Genomic DNA, 19,752 nt, shown 5'->3' with positions numbered 1-19,752 from the left:
ATCAGCCAAGAATACGTTTTTGATTTTATTTTAGTATGGCGAGTTCTTGATGCTTTTTTGTTTCACTGTTTCCCGCACTTTTAGATTACTTGTTTAGTTTTCGTATGGAACTTTATATATTCTGGTGTAGTAAATAATAAAATTAGAACAAAGCCATGAACACGCCTTCATCCTGGGACACCATCTCTCACATCTTCGTAAGCTTTCACTTTTTGAAAGGATTTACCAGGAATTTTCCCCTATTTGTCGTCATTTGCCTCGCAATTGCCATCCTTATTTTTTTTACTCAGATCAGCACATTTTTGCTTAAACTCGGCCACTTCACATTTTTTCTTTTTCTCGGCTTCATCACATTTTTTCTTTTTTTCGGCTTCCTCACATTTTTTCTTTTCTTCGGCTTCCACACATTTTTTCTTTATCTCAGCCTCTTCACATTTTTTCTTTTTCTCGGCTTCTTCACATTTCTTTTTCTTGTTAGCTTCTTCACACTTTTTCTTTTGTGCGGCTTCTTGGCATTTCTTCTTTATTTTAGCTTCTTCACATTTCTTCTTGGCCGCTGCCTCTTCACATTTCTTCTTGGCTGCTGCTTCTTCGCATTTCTTATTTGCCGCTGCTTCTTCACATTTCTTCTTGGCCGCTGCTTCTTCACATTTCTTCTTGGCCGCCGCTTCTTCACATTTCTTTTTGGCTACTGCTTCTTCACATTTCTTTTTTGCCGCAGCTTCTTCACATTTCTTCTGGGCCGCTGCTTCTTCGCATTTATTCTTGGGCGCTGCTTTATCACATTTCTTCTTTGCCGCTGCCTCTTCACATTTCTTCTTGGCCGCTGCCCCTTCACATTTCTTTTTTGCCGCAGCTTCTTCACATTTCTTCTTGGCCGCTGCTTCCTCACATTTCTTTTTACGCTCGGCCTCTTCACATTTCTTTTTACGCTCGGCCTCTTCACATTTCTTTTTACGCTCGGCCTCTTCACATTTCTTCTTACGCTCGGCTTCTTCGCATTTCTTGATGGCGGCTGCTTCTTCGCATTTCTTCTTGGCCGCTGCTTCTTCACATTTTTTCTTACGCTCGGCTTCTTGACATTTCTTTATGCTTTCTTCTTCTTCACGTTTCTTCTGAAGCTCGGCTTCCTCGCGCTGCTTTTTGCACTTGGCTTTTATTTCTTGAAGTATTCGCTTGAGCTCGGCTTCTTCTTGGGCCTTTTTCTTCTCGGCCTTACTCATTTTACCGTTTGCGACTTCTTCTTCGACCTTCTCACAATCCATTGGCTTTCCCTCTTTTTTCTCCTTTTGCTTCTTGGCAGCCTCTGCAGCGGCGATTTCCTTGGCGTACTTTTGTTTGCAAACCATATCCTGGGCGTGAACGGCGCAGGCTTTCCTTATTCCAGCCAGCATGCAATTCAATAGACTATCTATGGATTTGGGATCATTCTGTTGTTTTGAGGACCTCAATTCCTCGCAGAGGGCCTTGTATTGCTTTTGCTCGCAGTCCTTCTTCTGAGAGGCTAACATGCAACTGTGCTTTAACTCCTCAACGACTTCGTCGAGATTTGGAACAGATGATTCCGTTTGCACAACGGCCTGACCTTCAGCTTCTGCTGCCTTTTTTTTCTGTTCGAGTAAGTGCTTTCGTTTCCTGCATATCCTTGAGCATTTGGGAGGATCTGGTTTTGGCAAGGGCTCAAAAACACAGTCCTCGTCCTCGCCCTTTTTGTCATGACATTCATCCTCTTCGCTCTTTTTGCTTTGACATTCATCCTCTTTGACCTTTTTGGAAAAAGATCGTTGGTGATTAAGGTATATGGGATCCGGAGAAATGACCGATCCAGATGGTTTTAGCTGCGAAAGGTACAACAGACATCCGTTGACTTTGTCCCAGAACATAGATATCCGGACTCTACGTCTTCCCTTGATCAAAACTGCTCTTGAGTAAGTCGAACATGGACCACCATCGCACTTGGAATCAGCCTCTTTTGACAGATCCTTACACTTCTTCTCCTCCATGAATTTTCTTCGCTTTTGAATCCTTAGCTGGCAATCAGCTGGTTGGGGAATTTTCATTTCGGGCGGCTTATCTCCTTCGATACAGGGATTCTTTTTATAGGATATGCAATTTGACTTCTTTTGCTTCTTTCGGTAACCACATCCATCGTTTTCATTGGATTTGCTGCTAAGCACTCGTGGGTGACCGAGGTAAACGGATACGGAATGCAAATTAGTATGTGACTTTAAAAACAATCGGTTCCATCTGGGCTGCTTTAGCTGGTACACGAGAGATCGTGAGAGATGACGTCCCATCGTCGCCATATCTTAAAACGGAATTTTTAAAATTAAGAACATAAAATTTCGAAAGGATAGGCTCAGGAATAAGGTTTAAACCAAATGCACAGTTTTACAAATTTACCGTGGACTACTTGAGAAATTTTTTTAAAAATATATGAAACCACGCAACCCATTGGGTGGAGAATTATAAAAGAATCAGTGTGTCCATGTGATTAATTAGAAGGTCAGAACCAAGTTATTATTATTTGAAAAAAAAAAAACTCAAATTTAGGTATCTCCAAAGAAAATAGCCTAATTACACGTATTATGGAGGTAACAATTAAGTAGCAACTTGGTGCAAGAGTATTGTAGCCCTCGAGGGATTTTAAGTTTCTTGTCCCGATTTCTCGCGAAAGTAGGCTGCGATTTGGATTTCCTCGGGTTGTTCCACACCTGGCTCCTGGCCGACATAATAAAGCAATTAAAGTTTTACACGCCGCCCACCCATTTCACATTTTCGCCCTCTCGAATCAACAATGAAATGAGCATTTCCCCGTACACATGTGCGCAATTAAAATGTAAACGTGTCAAACTCGGGCAGAGCTTTCGCTTAAAAATTAACAGCGACACTGCCGAACAAGTTGCAGAAATTAATGACAACATAAAGGAATTTAAATACGCAATGAGCTCGGTGGGTTGTATGCGTAGGAGGGGAGGGGGTTTGAAGGTAGGGTTATGTGTGCCTTCACACTCGTAATTGCGGTGCAAGTTCGTACTGCCAGTGTGTGTGGCAGAAAGTTAAAGCACACTCATGTGCGACAGTGTTGCCTGGTAGGCCGACTCGAACTCACCTGTCTGCTGTGTTGTCTGCTTGGCGGCGCATGAAGTGAAAATTAATTTCTAAATGCGGGAAATTAACAAATTACAAACAACGCAATGAGGGGGAGTGTATGGGCTGGCGGTCGGAAGTAGACATGCCATAATTCACCGCACACCACCCACCGCCTTCCACACATGGAAGCTCCTGTATAGACTGCAAAGTTAGCCGAGCAACTTCCTTATGGGGGTGGTGAGGGGACGAAGTAGGTGGAAGCTCCTGCAAGGTGTTGAAGCACAGGTGAGGCACATTGTCTCTTGCCTTCGCTGGAGGCCTCGCCCTACACCTCAACCTTTTACCACCATCCCGCATTCTTACTTCAACTCACAAACACTCCCCGCCGCTGACAGTTGACAGGTTTGCTAATTTCAAGCAGTCCCCGAAAATGAAGTTAGCGTCTGTCAGCGTCTTTCCGGGTGATAACGGCATTCCCAGCCTTCGGAAAAACCCACCACCCCCAACCCCACTGGCAACCCCTTCGTATTCACACCTTTGGCAGCCACAGACGCGCTGTGGTCGCGCTTTTAACATTTAATTAAGTTGTGCTCGATTTTATGTTCGACAAAAGTGTTTGTCTGCCGTTGACTCTTTCGATGGGATGTGTGTGTGTAACTATGTCGTGGTTGTGGCTCTGCTGCGCTGTTGTCATTTCTGAGGTTTGTGCAAAGATTGCCAAATTGTTGACGCTGGCAGGGCGAACCCTTCCATTGTGTCATTTCTACCCCCTCATGGACTTGCTTCAGTGCCACTTAGGAAAAGAGACCACAACGGGCTTACTTTTGCAACTTACTTGCCTCAACTAAAGCTTAAAATCAATCAAAAGATCCTACAGTGATATTGGAGAGCAATTAATAAATGTTCGTCAAGGAATTACGTTTTTTTAACAATCACTTTTAACATTCACTTTCTTAAAAGTCAATTGATAACCAAAAAAATGGTTTGAGGAAGCTCACAATAAAGACTTTGAAATCTTTTATTGAGATATATGGGGAGAAGCACAAACTAACTAATCTATATCCAACAAGTATGGGACTAGTTTGTCTTTTGAAATTGCAACCCAATAATAATACAATAATAATACAATTTTTTAACAGAGTATACTTTTCGTTTTCCATAAACTTAATAATTATGTTAATTTTTGGACCCAGAAAATACAAATTTTAAGCGAATTCTTTTATTAAAATTGGGACAAACTAAATTTTTTAGTTTTAAGGAAGAGTGTCGTGGGGGCGTATATTTTTAGCAATGTGCTCTAGATTTACAAGCTGTCTGCTCACACGGATGTCCGGTCCTCAGAGCCGGGGAACCGTGACCATCGTGTTCAAGTGGCAGCTGCGCAACTACAGCGATCCACCTCTCATGGATTGCGATGCTTATAAGGCGTACAAGGAGCAAAAGGCACTAGCATTGAAGAAAAAGAAGGAGGCCAAAATGAAGGAGGCGGCCAAGAAGGCCGCCGCCTGCCTCAAAAGCGAGTTGAACAAGTGCATCAAGGAGAAGGAGAAGGCGCTAATAGCGAAAGTGGAGTGCATGACAGCGGAGGAGAAGAAGGCCATGGGCGACATGCTGGACTGCGTGATGGCGGGCGTCAGGGAAATCTGCTTCAAGTCAGTGCTGCAAAAGTACTGCAAGGAGCAGGAGCTGAAGCACCGCTACGAGAGACTGATCAAAGAGAAAAAGATCAAGGAGATAATGAAGAAGTGTCCTGCCAAAAAGGGGGAAAGCTCAGAGGAGGAGTGCAAGGACCCCAAAGCGGAGCAGACCGAAAAAGAGAAGGCAGCTATCGCACAACAGTGTGAAGACCCAGAACGGTTCCAGAAGTGCATAGATGAGACTACCAAGCTGCTGAAAGCCGAGTTGGAGAAATGTGAGTGCCAGGAAGATCAGCAAGAGGAAGAATGCTCCGAGAACGAAAACGATAATTGCGAAGATAAGCCCAAGAACAAGGGAGTACAGCTCCGTGTAAAAGGTATTAGACAGTCTCCCAAAAAGAAAGACGATTCCGAGAAGCAGGAGGTTCCCACATTGGATAGTTGTAAGGAAGTGCCAAAGGATAAATGTGAAGATCCTGTGAAAAAAGCAGAAGAGTCTTGTGACAAGAAAGAAAAACCTAAAGCAGATGTATGCCCACAGGATGCTAAAGAGAAAAATGAATGCCCAGAGGAGAAAGAAGAATCTGCGGATCAGGTGTGCCCAGAGAAGCCAAAAAAGGATACCAAATGTCCAACAGATCCTAAAGTTTCGAAGGGGAAGACCAAATCTCCATTCGAGCAGAAGATGGAAGATTGCATGAAGGAAGAGTGGAAAGACATATGTGAAGCCCAGAAACTATCAAGTCCCAAAGAGAAAAAGAAAGTAGCTGCTGTGGAGGATTGTCTGAAGCAGGAAATCAAGAAAAGGTGCCGCTCAATGGTCATCACTAAAATGTGTGCTGACTCCTGGGGAGAACCAGAAAAGGAGAATAAGTGTGAACAGCAGAAAGAACCAGAAGAAAATCCGTCTAATTGCGAGGACACCAAGGACTCTAAAAAAGCAAAGTTCCAAAAGTGCGTGGAGAAAAAATGGAAGGACAATTGTCCAAGTATTGAAGATCTTACGGAAAAGAATAATGTGGATTTTTGCGAAGTTTCCGAGGAAGTGAAGAAAATTATGCTGCAAATATGCGAAGAGGACGCAAAAAATAAAGAGTGCGAAATTAAGGAACTGGAAGAAAATATCGAAAGGTGTGCGTTTCTAAAAAAATGCGCAGACGCAAGGCTCAAAAGAAAGTGCGATGAAGAAGAAAAGATGAAAAAGTGCGAGGAAGAGGCAAGAATAAAAAAATGCGAGGAAGAAGAGAGAAATAGAATATGCGAAGAGCTGAAGAAAAAACAATGCGAGATAAAGAAAATGGAGGATGAGCTAAAAGAACAATGCGAAAAGAAAGAGAGCGCTGAGGAATTGAAGAAGAAGTGCGAAGAGGAAGCCCGAAGAAAAAAATGCGAAGAGTTTAAGAAAAAACATGAAGAGCTAATAAAAAACGAGGAGTTAAAGAAAAAAGAAGACGAGTCAAGGCCTAAATGCGAAGAGAAAGATCCTGTTAAAAAATGCGAAGAGGAGGCCCTCAAGAAAAAATGCGAAGAAGAAGCGCTAAAGAAAAAATGCGAAATGGAAGAGCATCTAAGAAAATGCGAAGAGGAGGCTCAAAAGAAAAAATGTGAAGAGGAAGCTCTGAAGAAAAAATGTGACGCACTGAAGAAAAAACTCGGAGAGCTAAAGAAAGAAGAGAAAGATCTGAATACAAAGCTTGAAGATATGTTGAAAAAAGAGGAACTGAAAAAGCAACAAGAGGAGGAAGAACAGAAAAAGAAATGTGAAGAAGATAAGGTTCTAAAAGAATGTGATAAATTCGATCAGAAGGAAAAATGCAATAACCAAGGAGCAGTCGACAAAGACACACCCCCCAAAGGAAAATCTGCAAAATAAATCCTAAGTCCTAGAAGTAAAGCAGAGAGACTCATCAGACAAGACATCACTGCTGGAAATGATCAGTCAGTGGGATTTGATCAGAAGATTAACTGCAGTTCTACAAAGTAAAGGGATTCACAGCTCGGTCACAGGCAAGATGACACATATGGTTTGGAGGACGACGGCGATCGTCAAGGCCCCGTGTCATCCAGTTGTGGCAGCTCTTTCCACATTATTCCATATTCGAAGAAAAGGCGACTGCACCAACTGGGCGGTCGTTTTTGCGATCGCCACCGTGGTCTTGGTCATTTAAAACGACATCAGTGGAATGCTGTCGGTCTCGTTAAAATCCTGTGACATAAATGTGCTGAAACCTATCCTTTAATGACGTCCTCCTGTTTGTTGAGTGTCCAGGCCATCAGCGTCATTGCATGCCCCGCAATTGGCAACTGGTTAATTCGGCGATGATTTATCCAGAAACCAGAATGTTTTTCACCTTTAAAGCTGTCATGAATTTCCTTTCACTTTACTTAGTTTTATAATAAAATCTTCAGTGACTGCCCCCACGTAAACTTGGCCTTAGTTTTAATTAGCAACCATCCAAAATTTCATTGGCAATCGCAGCGCCTTCGAGGATTGGTCCGCAGCACTCGAGGTCCTTGGAATGTTTCGCAGGTGCATAAGTTCGCAATTACATTTTTTGCTGGTCTGTCCTCGGCCAAGACCCTTCGTCCAGGCCTGGGCAAAGTTTAAGAGCAATGACTCTCACTCCAGCCGAAAGACTTTGCTTAACTCGTTCTCGTTCGATCCTCCGATGTCCTGCGACATTCTTACCAGCGATCTGACCTCGCCGTGTTCCCCAGCTTCGATTAAACAAGTTCATCAAAAGGTCTGCATTGTGGGCCAAGATCGCACTTTTAAAATCAGTGGATACAGTGAGCCTGGAGATGTCTTTCCGATTAACTGGAAAGGCAGAAAATACCACAAGAAAACTGGCAGTGACAAAATGAATTCTTGTATGGATAAAAGCGGCAGTCGATATCGACCTCGGTATGGAAAGCGAAGATCCGACAGAAAAACGGTCCAACGTCTGCAGGAGCTAATGAACGATGGTGTAGACGGAGTAAGAAAAATTGAAGGGAAAAAGGAAGGAACAAGGATGGTAATGCAGATAAAGAAGTCCAAAAAAAGTAAAGACTCAAGGAATCGACCGGCCAGTTCGAATTCAGAGGAAAACGAGGATAACGAGAGCGAGCCACCAAAGAATTCAATCAAAGATTTCCTCTCCATGCTCTTGGCAAAGAGTAAAAAAGTAAGGCAACAGTTAGAGGAGGGCAAACAAGCAGACCTAAAAAGATGTAATCCGGGAAAACCGCCAAGAGTTCAGCGCTACAAGAATAATTATTATAGAAAAAATATGCAGACAAAGCCAAAGCCGCAACATCGCAAAGTAGATAAGAAAGATCAACCCGCAGCCACGCTTCTTCAGAGCATTTTTCCAGAAGATTCCGCTGGTTCACTGAAAGAAGAGGGGATTCTGTTAGGTGAGGTAGTTTCGGTCCAAATGGAAAATTCGAATTCGAAATCCGGTGATGTTGGAAAAGCAATTGGTGGCCCAGAAGAACCTTTAAAGCACTCGTCAAAACCACATTCGCTAGAAGTAATGAGGGATCGTGAAGAGCAGCTGATTAGTAGCGCCAAGAAGGAAACCGACTGCCGACTGCAATCTTTGAGAATATCCACAACCTTGGAACCCCCATCTTCGTTGTCAACCCCAGACAAGGAGAAAAATATTTTTAAACAAGAAGTAAGTCAGGACCATCCAAAAAATATATGTGAAGACAGCAATGTACCACTGATGCCTTCAACTTCTTCAGAACAAAAACAGAAGATCAGCGAGGAGCAAAGTACCCACAAGTCGGGTTCCCACGAAGAAATAAAAACTGAAAGCAAGTCAGAGATAAAAGTATTTAATAAATGTTCAGATTACCCTCCCTCGGATGATCAAAAACCCAACATATTTAAAAACCAGATTCACAAGCATCTGTGGGAACACCCTGAAAATCATTCAAAAAAGGAAGTGCATATCTTGGACCTGTGTAAACAGAAATCCGTTTCTTGCAAAAAAAAAGAAATTGAAGGGTCATCAGACATAAAAAAGACTAGTCCAGGTTCAAGTTCCCCAAATTTCGACGATCAATCAAACAGCAAGAGCTTGCATAACCTAGTCAAAAACGAGATCCATAAAAATCTATGGAATATCCCAGAAAAAGATTCGATTAAATGCGAAAACGAACCGGGACAAAATAATACAGATTGCTCAGTTTGTTTTGGACTGTTAAATGATAGAGATAAGCTCAAATTTCAAATAGCAGAATTTATAGCAAAGTGTACGTACCTGGTAGAGAAAGTAGAGCCGAAGTCGGGATCTAAAAATACATGCGAATCGGAAGAGGGAGAAAAAGACAAAGAAGTCGCTAACTTAGTTGATAATTTTTGGAGGCATTATCTGCAGTATCGTACGAATCAAAACCAAACCTGTGAGCCCGATAAAAGCACTATTAGGAAGTTGGGTCATTCGTGTTTGAAAAGCCCCGAAGATTGCATAATGGACCATGTCGAGACTATTATAAAGCAGTGCAAAAGTATACAAAAAGCAATTAAAGGAAGTGGTCTCGAAAAAAAATACAGCAAAGCAAATCTAAAAGAAAAGCGTGTTGAAGGAGAACTAAAAAGAAAAAACACTGATACTGAAAATGAACTGAAAAGAAAAGGCTCCAACGAATTGGTCAAGAAAGACTGTCAACCAAACGAACATTGCGTTGAAGGCATACTCAAAAAGATGTGTGTAGAAAAATACGAAAAGGACTATTTAAAGAAAATGTCACTTTTAATAGAACAATTGCAAAAAAAGGTAGAAGACGACAAGCCGAAGAGAAAATGTAGGAAGTATGATCAAAAAAGAAAATGCTCTAAAGAGGAACTAAAAAGAAATGCGAGGAATATTATTTAAAGAAAAAATGTGAAAAAGAAGAATTAAAAAAGAAAGAGGCAAGAGAACAATTAAAAGAGAAATGTGCATTAGAAGAATTAAAAACGAAATGTGCATTAGAAGAATTGAAAAAGAAATGTGCAGAAGAAAAATTAATAGAGAAATGTGAAAAAGAAGTATTAAAAAACAAATGTGCATTAGAAGAATTAAAAACGAAATCTGCATTAGAAGAATTAAAAAAGAAATGTGCAGAAGAAAAATTAAGAGAGAAATGTAAAAAAGAAGAATTAAAAAAGAAATGCGCAGAAGAAGAATTAAGAGCGAAATGTGCCAAGGAAGAATTAAAGAATAACTGTGCAGAAGAAGAATTAGAGGAAAACTGTGCAGAAGGAGAAATAGAGGAGACATGTGCAGAAGAACTAAAGGAAAAATGTGCAGAAGAACTAAAGGAAAAATGTGCAAATAAAGATGTGCAATTAAAGGACAAATGTGCCGAAGATAAACTAAAGAAAAAATGTGCAAAAGAATTTAAGGAGAAATGTGCTGACGAAGAATTTATGGATAACTGTGCAGAAAAAGAGTTAAAGAAATGTGCAGAGCGGGAGTTTAAGAAAAAATGTGCAAGGTATGAGCAGGAAAGAAAATGTAAAGAATTTTCTTTAAGAAAGAGATGTGCTGAATTTGCATTGAAAAAAAAATGCGAAGAACTTCGAAGTAAAATTACAAACGATGATCATACGATAAGAAATAATGGCGTAAACGGAAAAGGTTCCAAGGGCAATAAGCATAAAGATAAGTCTATATCAGGTGAGTCGCAAAAAAAACTTACCATGTCTGAACTTAGGAAATGGCGTGAGGCGATCGACCGACGAAAGAAAACCATCGACGAAGAAATAAAAAACTGGAGTAAGAAGGACGAAATAAAGAGATGGCTTAACTTGCGGAGCAAAAAGAAACAGATTCGCACCAAAAGCCCTGATGACTGCCAGAAAATAAGTGCGATGCGAAACGAGGAACTGAGTAGTATCCCGCCGAATGGGGAAAAATTGGAGTTCCAAGAGTTGGGCATATTCCTGAGATCTCCCTTGTCAAGTCCTGGGCGAAGACCACTTCGAGGGTTGGAGCACGGTCTTATTGATCCTTTCCCTGCACAGGGAAGGAAGTTGAAGTTATTCCACCCCCGCCAGTGGCCTTTGTTTCCAGGATATGCCTCAGTGTACAACCCCATCTCACGGCGAACTCCATTGCTAGAGTCCAACTTCTTCCTGCGCCGGCTGCTGCCCGATTTGAAACCACTGAGCATCAACGATACGCTGGGGGTTTACTGGCTCAATCGAATAACCCCTTCTTCCGCTTTCGGTAAAAGGGGCTACACCAGGGACGAGCCTGAAAAAGGTTCGTCCTTGTTGTAGCCCTTTTCTACAGTAGCTAAAAGGAATCCCAAAAAAGGGTTTGAGTAAAAGTCTAAAGGAAAGTGCGGAACAATCCAAATGAGGTGCCGCTGTGTGATGATGCCAACACTAAATTAATATATATATCATTTACCATTTTAAAGACCCTAATAGCAAATAAAACGTGCAATATTTTTTAGTGAAATATAAATATTATTCTAAGTAACAGGACTTTTTTTAATCAATTCTTACTTAAATTAAATTCAAACTTATCTTAGGAAAATAGTTCCACATTGCCTACAAATTGGAAATTCATACCCGCTTTCTAATATTGCTTCATGAATAAATATAATGCTTGGACACATATGCCGTGTATTTACTTACGAGTATTTCTCTGCCAGAATGGCTAAGGCAAACAAAATGGACAGCTCACAATATTGATGGCTGTGTTGTGTTATTGATGAAATAATGAATTTGCCACCGCACAGACCCACAGACATCAGATAATATGCTCAATGTCTGTCATTGCCTTGGTTATGAATTTTCCGACATGATAGCGAAACTTATCGGCCAGCTTGAGGTGATAGCCTTGTGTTTGATCAGGGAAAATGGGGAGGACGGGGTGGTCGCTTATTTGGTTTTCATTTCGTATTGATTCACAGTTAGTCCTGGCTTTTCCCATGGCCAAAAGCAAATTTGCAGACGCCTGTGACCCATCATCAACAGCCATCCGTTTAAATTATTAACGTATGAGTAATTTTTATGACATATAAACAAAAGTCTGAGCTGGGGCCACGGCTCACAGGATCCTTGTTATTTTGGCTCCTGCCCCATGCCACTGCTCCAGCTCCAATTTCTGCTATATGTCATGTGTCGTCTATCGTCTCGTTTTGGGTTTTCCATTTCCCAGACGACCGAGTCCCATGTGGCGTTTTTTGGGGAGTGGTTTTTGTGTGCGACAAATGAGTTGTGTGTAATTAAGTTCGGGATGCTTTTGCTCACAAAGCAGTCTCCATGTTGCCCGGGGAATTCAAGCCGAAAATGGTTGTGATAAGCTAACTCCATTAATGCTCTAGCCTAAGCTATTTTTACCTCAAAACATTCCTACTTATTCAAACTTTAATTAACACTTCTTGTATTTATTTTCTCTCTTTTTAGGTAAGTGCCTTTCTGCCGTTTTTTTTTTGCGTAAGTCCAAGAACCAAACTCAATCACTAATCATGGCAAAGAGCCGCCCACAGCCGCAAAACTTTCGGTCAAAGCTCGAGCCTTTAATTTGAAAACTTTGGCATATCCAAAAATAAAATTTATATATATGTGCGAGTAAAGTGCACACAAAACCAGGGACCAAACAATTCGAACACTGCATTCCACGCAATGGACGGGCCAAAAATCAAAGCATATTTTCCGGCGTGCCCGACGCAACCGCTAGACTCCGTCCGGCAAACCCATTCCAGCCCGGCTGGCCACATAGTTTAAGCAAACTTTTTTGTTTGAAAGCGTAGAACGTGCAGCGCGAAAAAAAATAATCATAAAAAAAGGAAGAATCCACTATTACATTAAAACAGAAAAATAATTGCAAAAATTTCTCTCCAACTTTTTCAACTTTCTCTGCGTTTTGCCGGGCCCTTTTATTTTTTCCAGCCGCGCCTCTTGTTGTTTTTTGGTCTTTGAGTAGCAGGCAAATTTCTGTTGCCATTTGCCACGCCTCAATGGGGAACTTTAAAACGCGCTGACGACGCTCATTACAACTAATAATGTTAATAATCATTAAAGAGAGGAATGCCGAAATATTTGTGGGGCTACCAGCCGCAGGGGCAGTGGATTCCAAGATTTCTCTTTTTCTGGCACTCAAATTGCAAAAATTAAAATACTTTGCCAAACTAATTAAAATTGTGTTGCATACTTTGGGACCAGCAGTCAGTCGTCCCTTTTTTTTCCAGTTTCCTAAGCCCTTCCATCGACACAAGGAAATTAGCCGGGCCGCCGAGACTTCGATGTTCGACTTGAGAATCGATTATTGTGGCTGGTTTAATGGGGCCCCAGCCACAGTTAAAAACTTTTGCCATTTTTCTTTCTGTTTCCCTTGGGGATGATCGGCCAGCTCAATTGCAGCTTTCCGGGTCTTCGAGTAAGAACATTGCTGGTTCTTAAAGATGCAGGAATTAAGGTCCGTCCGTGAAAACCCATTATCCATCAGCTGACAACGGGTTTTCACATCACTTGGCTGGCTCAAAAGTTACAGTATTTTGCCGAGCCCACAGCGAGATGTCTCATGCGGATTATGGGGGATATTTCGTAGGCCCGCCAGGCTGTCACACTCGCAGCATGCATTAAATTTTATGGACAGGGGGCCAAAAGGAAAAGGATGGTAAAAGCTGGTAGCAAACATCAAACGCGTTAAGCAACTCGAAAGCTCAGCCGAGTGCATGAAATGCGTCGCTTGCCCCTCACTAGAACGCCATTCAACACGCCACGACTTTTGCAGCCAAAGCAAATCAAAAGGAAATAATGGCGCACTGGCATGAAACGAGGGGTATCGGGAATCGGAGGAGATGACAGTTACACTGGGAAAAATTACTGAAAACTCCTTAGAACTCTCAAGAAGTTTGAAAACAAACAACAAATCAAACAAGTCAAAATATTAAAAAAGAACCTTGGTAATCCACAAATGAATTAAAAATACGAAATATTTTTGTTTAACTAAAGATTATGTGGCTTGGCAAATAAAATATCCATTTGCCGGTAATTTATTTTAAGAACCCACCTTCCACAAGGGTTAAAAAACCTTTAAAATATATGTTTCTTGTGGATTTTATCTTTTAAAGTCGTTAAGAATTTATATTCGGGCTGCTACAGAAATCTCAACGATTTTAAAATCATTTATAAATATGTCTAAAGGTATGCAGTGAAAAGTATATATGGAATCCACTTTACTTCCGTATTCAAAATATATTGTTGCATACTTTTATGCACCTATTTAAAATATATTAAAACTCTAGGGATTTTGTAGGCTCCCCGAATATATATGATTTGTAAAGCTTACCTTTCGGAATACAAATACATCCTGAAATATACTGATGTAGTGGACAGTTTCGCCCAGTGCACCACCCCCATATCCACCCACACACTCGCTGGGTAAATGGCGCGCACGAAGTGCTCACATGCACCTGCCAGAATGCATTCGCTGTGGATTCCCTTGGCGGCCGGGATGGTGCGGAGGAGGCTCTGCTCCTGCTCCTGGCTGGATCCTGCTGCCTGAATGCTGATGCCGATGCCGGCAATTAATTAGGATTATGTGTGTCGTCTGAGCAGCGCCTAAAAGCATGCAACACATGTGAGGCGCTCGTTACGGCGGAGTGTTCCCTTCTCCGGATCTCCGGAGTACGGCGTACGGAGCACGGAGCACGGAATACGGATATGGATACGGACCTTGCGCCCCCATAACCGTAATGGAGCTGCAGCAGCTTGACTTCCGATGCGTGACATCTACATCCACCGGCTGGCTAAATAGTTTGATTAAGCAAATTTATGGCTGCGCGATTTCAGGCGCACTTAAAGGCAGCTAAAAGGAGCAAACAGAACCCAATCAATCATCGGAATCGCAGCTTGCACATTTTTAATGATGATGACGTCAACTGCTCATTAAAAGCCTTTCACTTCGCTGACTTTCTCTCTCTCCCTGTCTTTCGGCATTTCTCGGTGTCTCCGACCGCATCTTTTGACCATCCTAACGACTTTTTAAGTATTTACACACAATTTGGCTTGGCCAACTTTTATCGCAAAGTCTGGGCAAACATTTCTATATTTCCCAGCTCACTTTTCTTTTAAGTTTACGCTTCATTATCTTGCAGTTGTCTGTGGAGCACCACGACTGCGAGTGGCAGGACATCAGCTCGAGATTTTGATTACCCCCTTCACATGTCCTGCGGCCGTTGCACTCATTTCACTTGAAGACCCGAAACCTGGAATGATAAGCCTCCGTCTGTCCGTCCAACATTTCCATGTCTGAGGCAGCTCAGTATCTGGTCGTGTAGCGCCTCAAGGTGTGTCACCTGCAACCTGACTGGCATTCCCACTTTTCTTAGAACTTTCTGCAGTTGACTTGTCTTCGCCTGCAGCGGGTTGTAAAATTTGTGTTTGCCTCGGTCAGGTTTTGCCATTCTGAGGTGTTGCAGCGCTCTGTGAAGAGATATTCTTTGAAAAGGGCTCCTTAATGTCTTGTATTCGAACCTCTCATTGCACTTGAATTCCCTCGGAGGGGTTACAAAAAAACCTGTCTGATTGCTTACTTCGCAGCTTTTGCAGCTGCTCGAAATGGGGAAACAGCCCGGCCAAATGGCACGTGCCTGTCTATGCAAACAGCGCAGTATTTTGCCGGAATGAAGAACTAGCTTTGGTCAAATCGACACTTGTCTGGTTTATATCCAGCCAGCTGCCCTTTCCTTTAGTGCGACATCAAAGTGAAAGTCACGCATTTACGTCTATTTGCCACTTTGTCTGGCAATTTTTTCTATACCACTTGCATTCGGCAGAAACTGCAAAGCCGGAAAAGTCTGGCTCACCCCCCCCCCCCCAACTTTTCCCCCATTTTCGTCTGGACCGTTGTCTGCCTCATTATGTTTTCCGACAGCCCCTGCCACCGCCATCGTTTGTCGTGTTCATCTTGGCAATATTTTTATGTAAACAAGCCAAACAGACAGCGCCAGACGAAATTGGCAAATCATCGGATAGACAACAACACAAGGCCAGACGGCTGCTGATGCCCTAACGAACCGAGAGTCCTGGATTCTTGCTTCTGGCTTTGTGCAATTATGATTAATCCTCCGTCACCCTTACGACATGATGCACTTGAAAAAAAATGTTAATCTATCGTGGGTGTCAAAAAATAGATGTTAATTAATATCTATTAAAATAAGTACCTTAAACTATTACGTGAAGAGCTTTTAAAATATTTATAAAATAATATATCATTTGGTATACAAGTAGTTTACCTAAAACAGAAAATAATACATTTATAGATGTACATACATCAAATCTAAGCTAAAACTTAAAACATGAATATTTCAATGGTATCAAATTATTTTAAACTTGTTGGCAACTTAACAAGTGATTTAATTTAAATTATATTATATTATATTATAAGAACTATTTTGGTAATTGTTTTTCTCTGTGTAGAATGAATAGCAAGACATCTCATCATTGTTGTCTGGCAATTGATCGAATTTCGTAGAAACCCCGACCTTGATGATTATTTAAGGGATAAGGATGCGAATGAAGATTTATGGGGGTTATCCAGCCCTTCTCTTCCGGTTTCAAAGATCCCATTTTGCATAAAACGCACATTAAATTTCGTCAGCTGGCTGGCAGGCGTAAAGTGTGCTTTGTGTATTCTATTCGGAGCTGACAACGCCTTGGGTAAACACTCGATCGCAGGACTCAGACTCGGGGAGTCCTAGCTGGCATTCCGGCACATCCAGTAGTGGCTCGGCTTTTGCTGCTCCGTTTGTTTATTTACGCACATGCGAAGGAGGGACTTATTTCATATTCATAGAAAAATTGTAAACACATGTGCTTGGCTGAAGGTCCTGGCAGAGTGGGATACATATAAATGGCGAAAGAGAGACCGAAGTAAATCAGCAGCTAAGTAAGTAAAATGCTTCATAAATTGCTTCAAGTGGCGCAGCTGGCTGCTGGCTGCTTTTGAGGCGTAATGTCCTGAACCAAGGACTCGGTATCCTGCCACCTCTAAGCCACCATATACGTCAATCCTCCACACATATCCCTTTGCTAGCTTCCGCTTTAAAGCATATCATCATGCATAAATCTAAGTCAGAGCACAAATACAAGAAACGCAAATGAAAATCAGACTCATCATGATGAATCCCTGCATATCCTTGCCTTGCCCCCAAAGTCTGTGGCAAATCCAGGGAAGCGTAAAATTTACGCACCAGTCTCCAGAATTTTGCAAAATATTTGAACTAAAATGTTTTTGATTTTCAACGCTTTGCCGGAAATATATTTCGACAATATTTTCCCTTACGCCAGACCCTTCTCATCTCCTGCCGCCGGGGGCATAACTCAAACAATTGCGACAGATTTCCGAAAGGATTTCAGCCTTGGAAGCTCGACAGTTTCTTTATTTATGTGCGAATGTGTATAAATATACATTTTGCTGGCAGTTAATAAGCGGAACGTGTTGATAATTTTGGCCAGGGTCCTCGTTTTGGTCGCTTGTTCGGGCTTAATTGCTTGTAACATTTAATGGAAAATTAATAAGTTGAGAAATGTGCAAAGGAAGTTCGAACAATTTAATTTGAGGTCACTCCAAAATGGGTCAGTGATTTTTCGGTTGGGCGAAAAGTATCCTTTATTGAATTAATTTTGTTATGGACCGAGTCGCTTATGGACCGAGTCGCTTAGATAGAGATAATAAATTGAATACAAAAGGCCTGATAAAGGCTGGCATTTATGGAAAATTTATTGTTGAACTTATTAAATGCAGAGGGAATTTCCACATGAACGCCAAAAAGTGTGCCAAGGCAAACATTACTGAACTTGACCACAAACATTCACCTAATTGCCACCCACTTACACACCCCAGATTAATTATCATTTGGGGACGGACGTACTCAACCAGGACCAGTTCTTCGGCTCGGACCAGTGCATCGATCAACACTTGGGCTTCAGTCTGTTATTACATAATTGCGACTAATGACATGCAACGAAATTACCTAAAATTCAATTTCCGCACTGCTAGCCTTTGCCACAGAACACACACAAAAGCCAAAATGGCATAATTACGACCCTGACAGTCCGACTGTCAGTCACTACTCGTTCAGTTTTGCACCCGGGACCCGTTTTCCTTGGCCACCTAATGGATATTTAATACTGAACACAGGCGACTGCACTTGTCCTGGTCCTAGTTGAAAATTATGATATTTAAATGCAATGATTAACCCTGCTGGAGCACCCCTCGATGCACCTGCTTTGCGGCTTAATTAATCACCTGGCATCCAGCCGTAATTAGAGCCCCTTTTGATTTATGCTATTTTGCGGCAATTATTCAGAGGCGAGTAGTTGGGTGCCAAAAAAGCAAGCCACAAATTGAAAACTGTGTCAGAAGAACATAACAGAAGAAGAAGCGCCAGAAGGTCTTTTTTGGACATTCGAAGAAAAACAGAACTTTTCCGGCGCCAGGCATTCAACCACTTTTCCGACTGCTTCTGTGTTATGTGCACATGATTTATTATTTTACAGAATGGAAAAAAAAAGGACACCGCCTTCCCTGCGCTTTTTTCCGCCAGTTCATTTCTAATGTGCAAAATGACCCAGTGACAAATTGTGGAGCCAAGTTTTGGATGCTTCCAAATATCTGTGTCATTTGGTTGGAATTACACTTTAAATTTAATCACGAATTGGTGATAGATATTGATAAAACAAAAAATAACATACAAGTATATGTTTAAGTAGGAAAAAATGTCCTTACTTTTAGAAAGTATTTTTTTAGCAAAAATATATTTTTGTATTTTTAAAAAATAGTACTTATGGTAGATGGGAATTTGCAGCATTTTAACGCCTAATTTTAGCTCAGTGCAGGGAGGAAAGCCTTGGGTAACCGGGAAACTCCCACTCGCGGTTTTCCTTGTGGCCTGTTTAACTGGACACTTGTCGACCGAAATTTATGTGGAGTTTCTCCAAGATTTATGTTGGCTAGAGGTTTGGGCGTGGCTCTGGCAAATATCGATAAATTATTGACACGATTTGCTATAGTAGCTGTCTTTGATCATAAATTAAATGTTCTTTCAACCCACTGTCTTGCCTAATGAACTTCAATGTCTTGATTGTCTGACTGCATTCTTAATAAACTTTTACATTTTTTTTTTGGGCTTTTCATAAATCATTTAAGCATGCCTCGTTAAAAATCAATTTCCCGACCAAAATCAGAAATTCATCTGTACATTTCGGAATTTTTTCCCCGAATGCTTTTTTTGAATGCAAATACTTTTGACGTCATTATTGAGAGCGTTGGCAGCCATTTAATCATGCTATCCGCAGCTCAGCAGAAAAATATGCAGATGGATCTTTCTGCCTCCCCTGGATTTTCCATTTCCCCGCCCATTTTCCCGCAGGTTTTCCTTCTATGTTTTGGGCTTTGCCGCAGTAATTTCTTTTGGCCTTTGAGCGAATGGAATGCAAATGGCAAACGAAAGTAGTTTAGAATTTTGCGGCTCGTGCGAGGGATGTTTTCTGTGGTTTTCGGCCCAAACGAAGACAGAACTCCGTCGACATGATATTAAAATTCAATATGTTAATGAGGAGCGGTCGCCAGGTGCTGGGTGTTTCCCTCCCCGAAGGTCAGACAAAAAGATTACTAAGCCGTTGGGGGATATTTAAATTTTGTTGGTGGCATTCGATTGCTTGAATAACAAGATAACGATTCTAACTTCCAACTGGGACAACTGGATGGGAAATCCATTTCCAATTCCATTTGTACAATATTTAGGCATTTTTCATATGCAAATATGGAAATATTTTCATAATTTGTGTTAATTAAATTCATTTCATGATACTATCAGCTCTATTGGCTTATTTAGCATTTCATTTTATATGATTTGGGCTTTTAGTTTTTTCGTCGACGCATCTGTAAATCAATTCGTGCCAGCTAATTGCCATTTCCAGTTCATTGGTGTCTAATATGCTTAATTAACAAGCAACATAAATTAAAACGTGAGCCAGCAATGTCAAATCAAAAACAATTAGGACGTGTAATGAAGTTATCAA

At 41.4% G+C, this 19,752-nt stretch overlaps 4 protein-coding genes across 4 annotated transcripts in view; 3 read left to right on the top strand and 1 right to left on the bottom strand.

Moving 5' to 3' along the window:
* LOC108053837 (irregular chiasm C-roughest protein) overlaps positions 1 to 19,752 on the top strand; it is a 150,859-nt gene that overhangs the window by 62,803 nt on the left and 68,304 nt on the right. The window lies entirely within an intron of this gene.
* LOC108041148 (axoneme-associated protein mst101(2)) lies at positions 13 to 2,389 on the bottom strand. Its single transcript, XM_017118965.2, has one exon. It carries the CDS (start codon positions 2,304 to 2,306, stop codon positions 240 to 242), a length of 2,067 nt encoding a protein of 688 aa, XP_016974454.2. The 5' UTR covers positions 2,307 to 2,389; the 3' UTR covers positions 13 to 239.
* Positions 4,257 to 7,157, top strand: LOC108041151 (axoneme-associated protein mst101(2)). The gene has a single exon (XM_017118967.2). The coding sequence runs from the start codon at positions 4,384 to 4,386 to the stop codon at positions 6,601 to 6,603; it is 2,220 nt and encodes a 739-aa protein (XP_016974456.2). The 5' UTR covers positions 4,257 to 4,383; the 3' UTR covers positions 6,604 to 7,157.
* Positions 7,233 to 9,618, top strand: LOC108041147. Its single transcript, XM_017118964.2, has one exon. It carries the CDS (start codon positions 7,250 to 7,252, stop codon positions 9,596 to 9,598), a length of 2,349 nt encoding a protein of 782 aa, XP_016974453.2. The 5' UTR covers positions 7,233 to 7,249; the 3' UTR covers positions 9,599 to 9,618.

Source organism: Drosophila rhopaloa, unplaced genomic scaffold, assembly GCF_018152115.1.
Source record: "Drosophila rhopaloa isolate 14029-0021.01 unplaced genomic scaffold, ASM1815211v1 contig_115, whole genome shotgun sequence".
In the NCBI taxonomy this organism is placed as follows: Eukaryota; Metazoa; Arthropoda; class Insecta; order Diptera; family Drosophilidae; genus Drosophila; species Drosophila rhopaloa.
Note: the sequence above shows the minus strand (reverse complement) of the source record. Positions and strands in the feature narration are given on the sequence as shown.

What these genes read in the sequence shown, in the direction of transcription:
- LOC108041148 (XM_017118965.2), bottom strand. Translation starts at nt 2,306, where the DNA reads ATGGCGACGATGGGACGTCATCTCTCACGATCTCTCGTGTACCAGCTA.
- LOC108041151 (XM_017118967.2), top strand. Translation starts at nt 4,384, where the DNA reads ATGTGCTCTAGATTTACAAGCTGTCTGCTCACACGGATGTCCGGTCCT.
- LOC108041147 (XM_017118964.2), top strand. Translation starts at nt 7,250, where the DNA reads ATGTTTCGCAGGTGCATAAGTTCGCAATTACATTTTTTGCTGGTCTGT.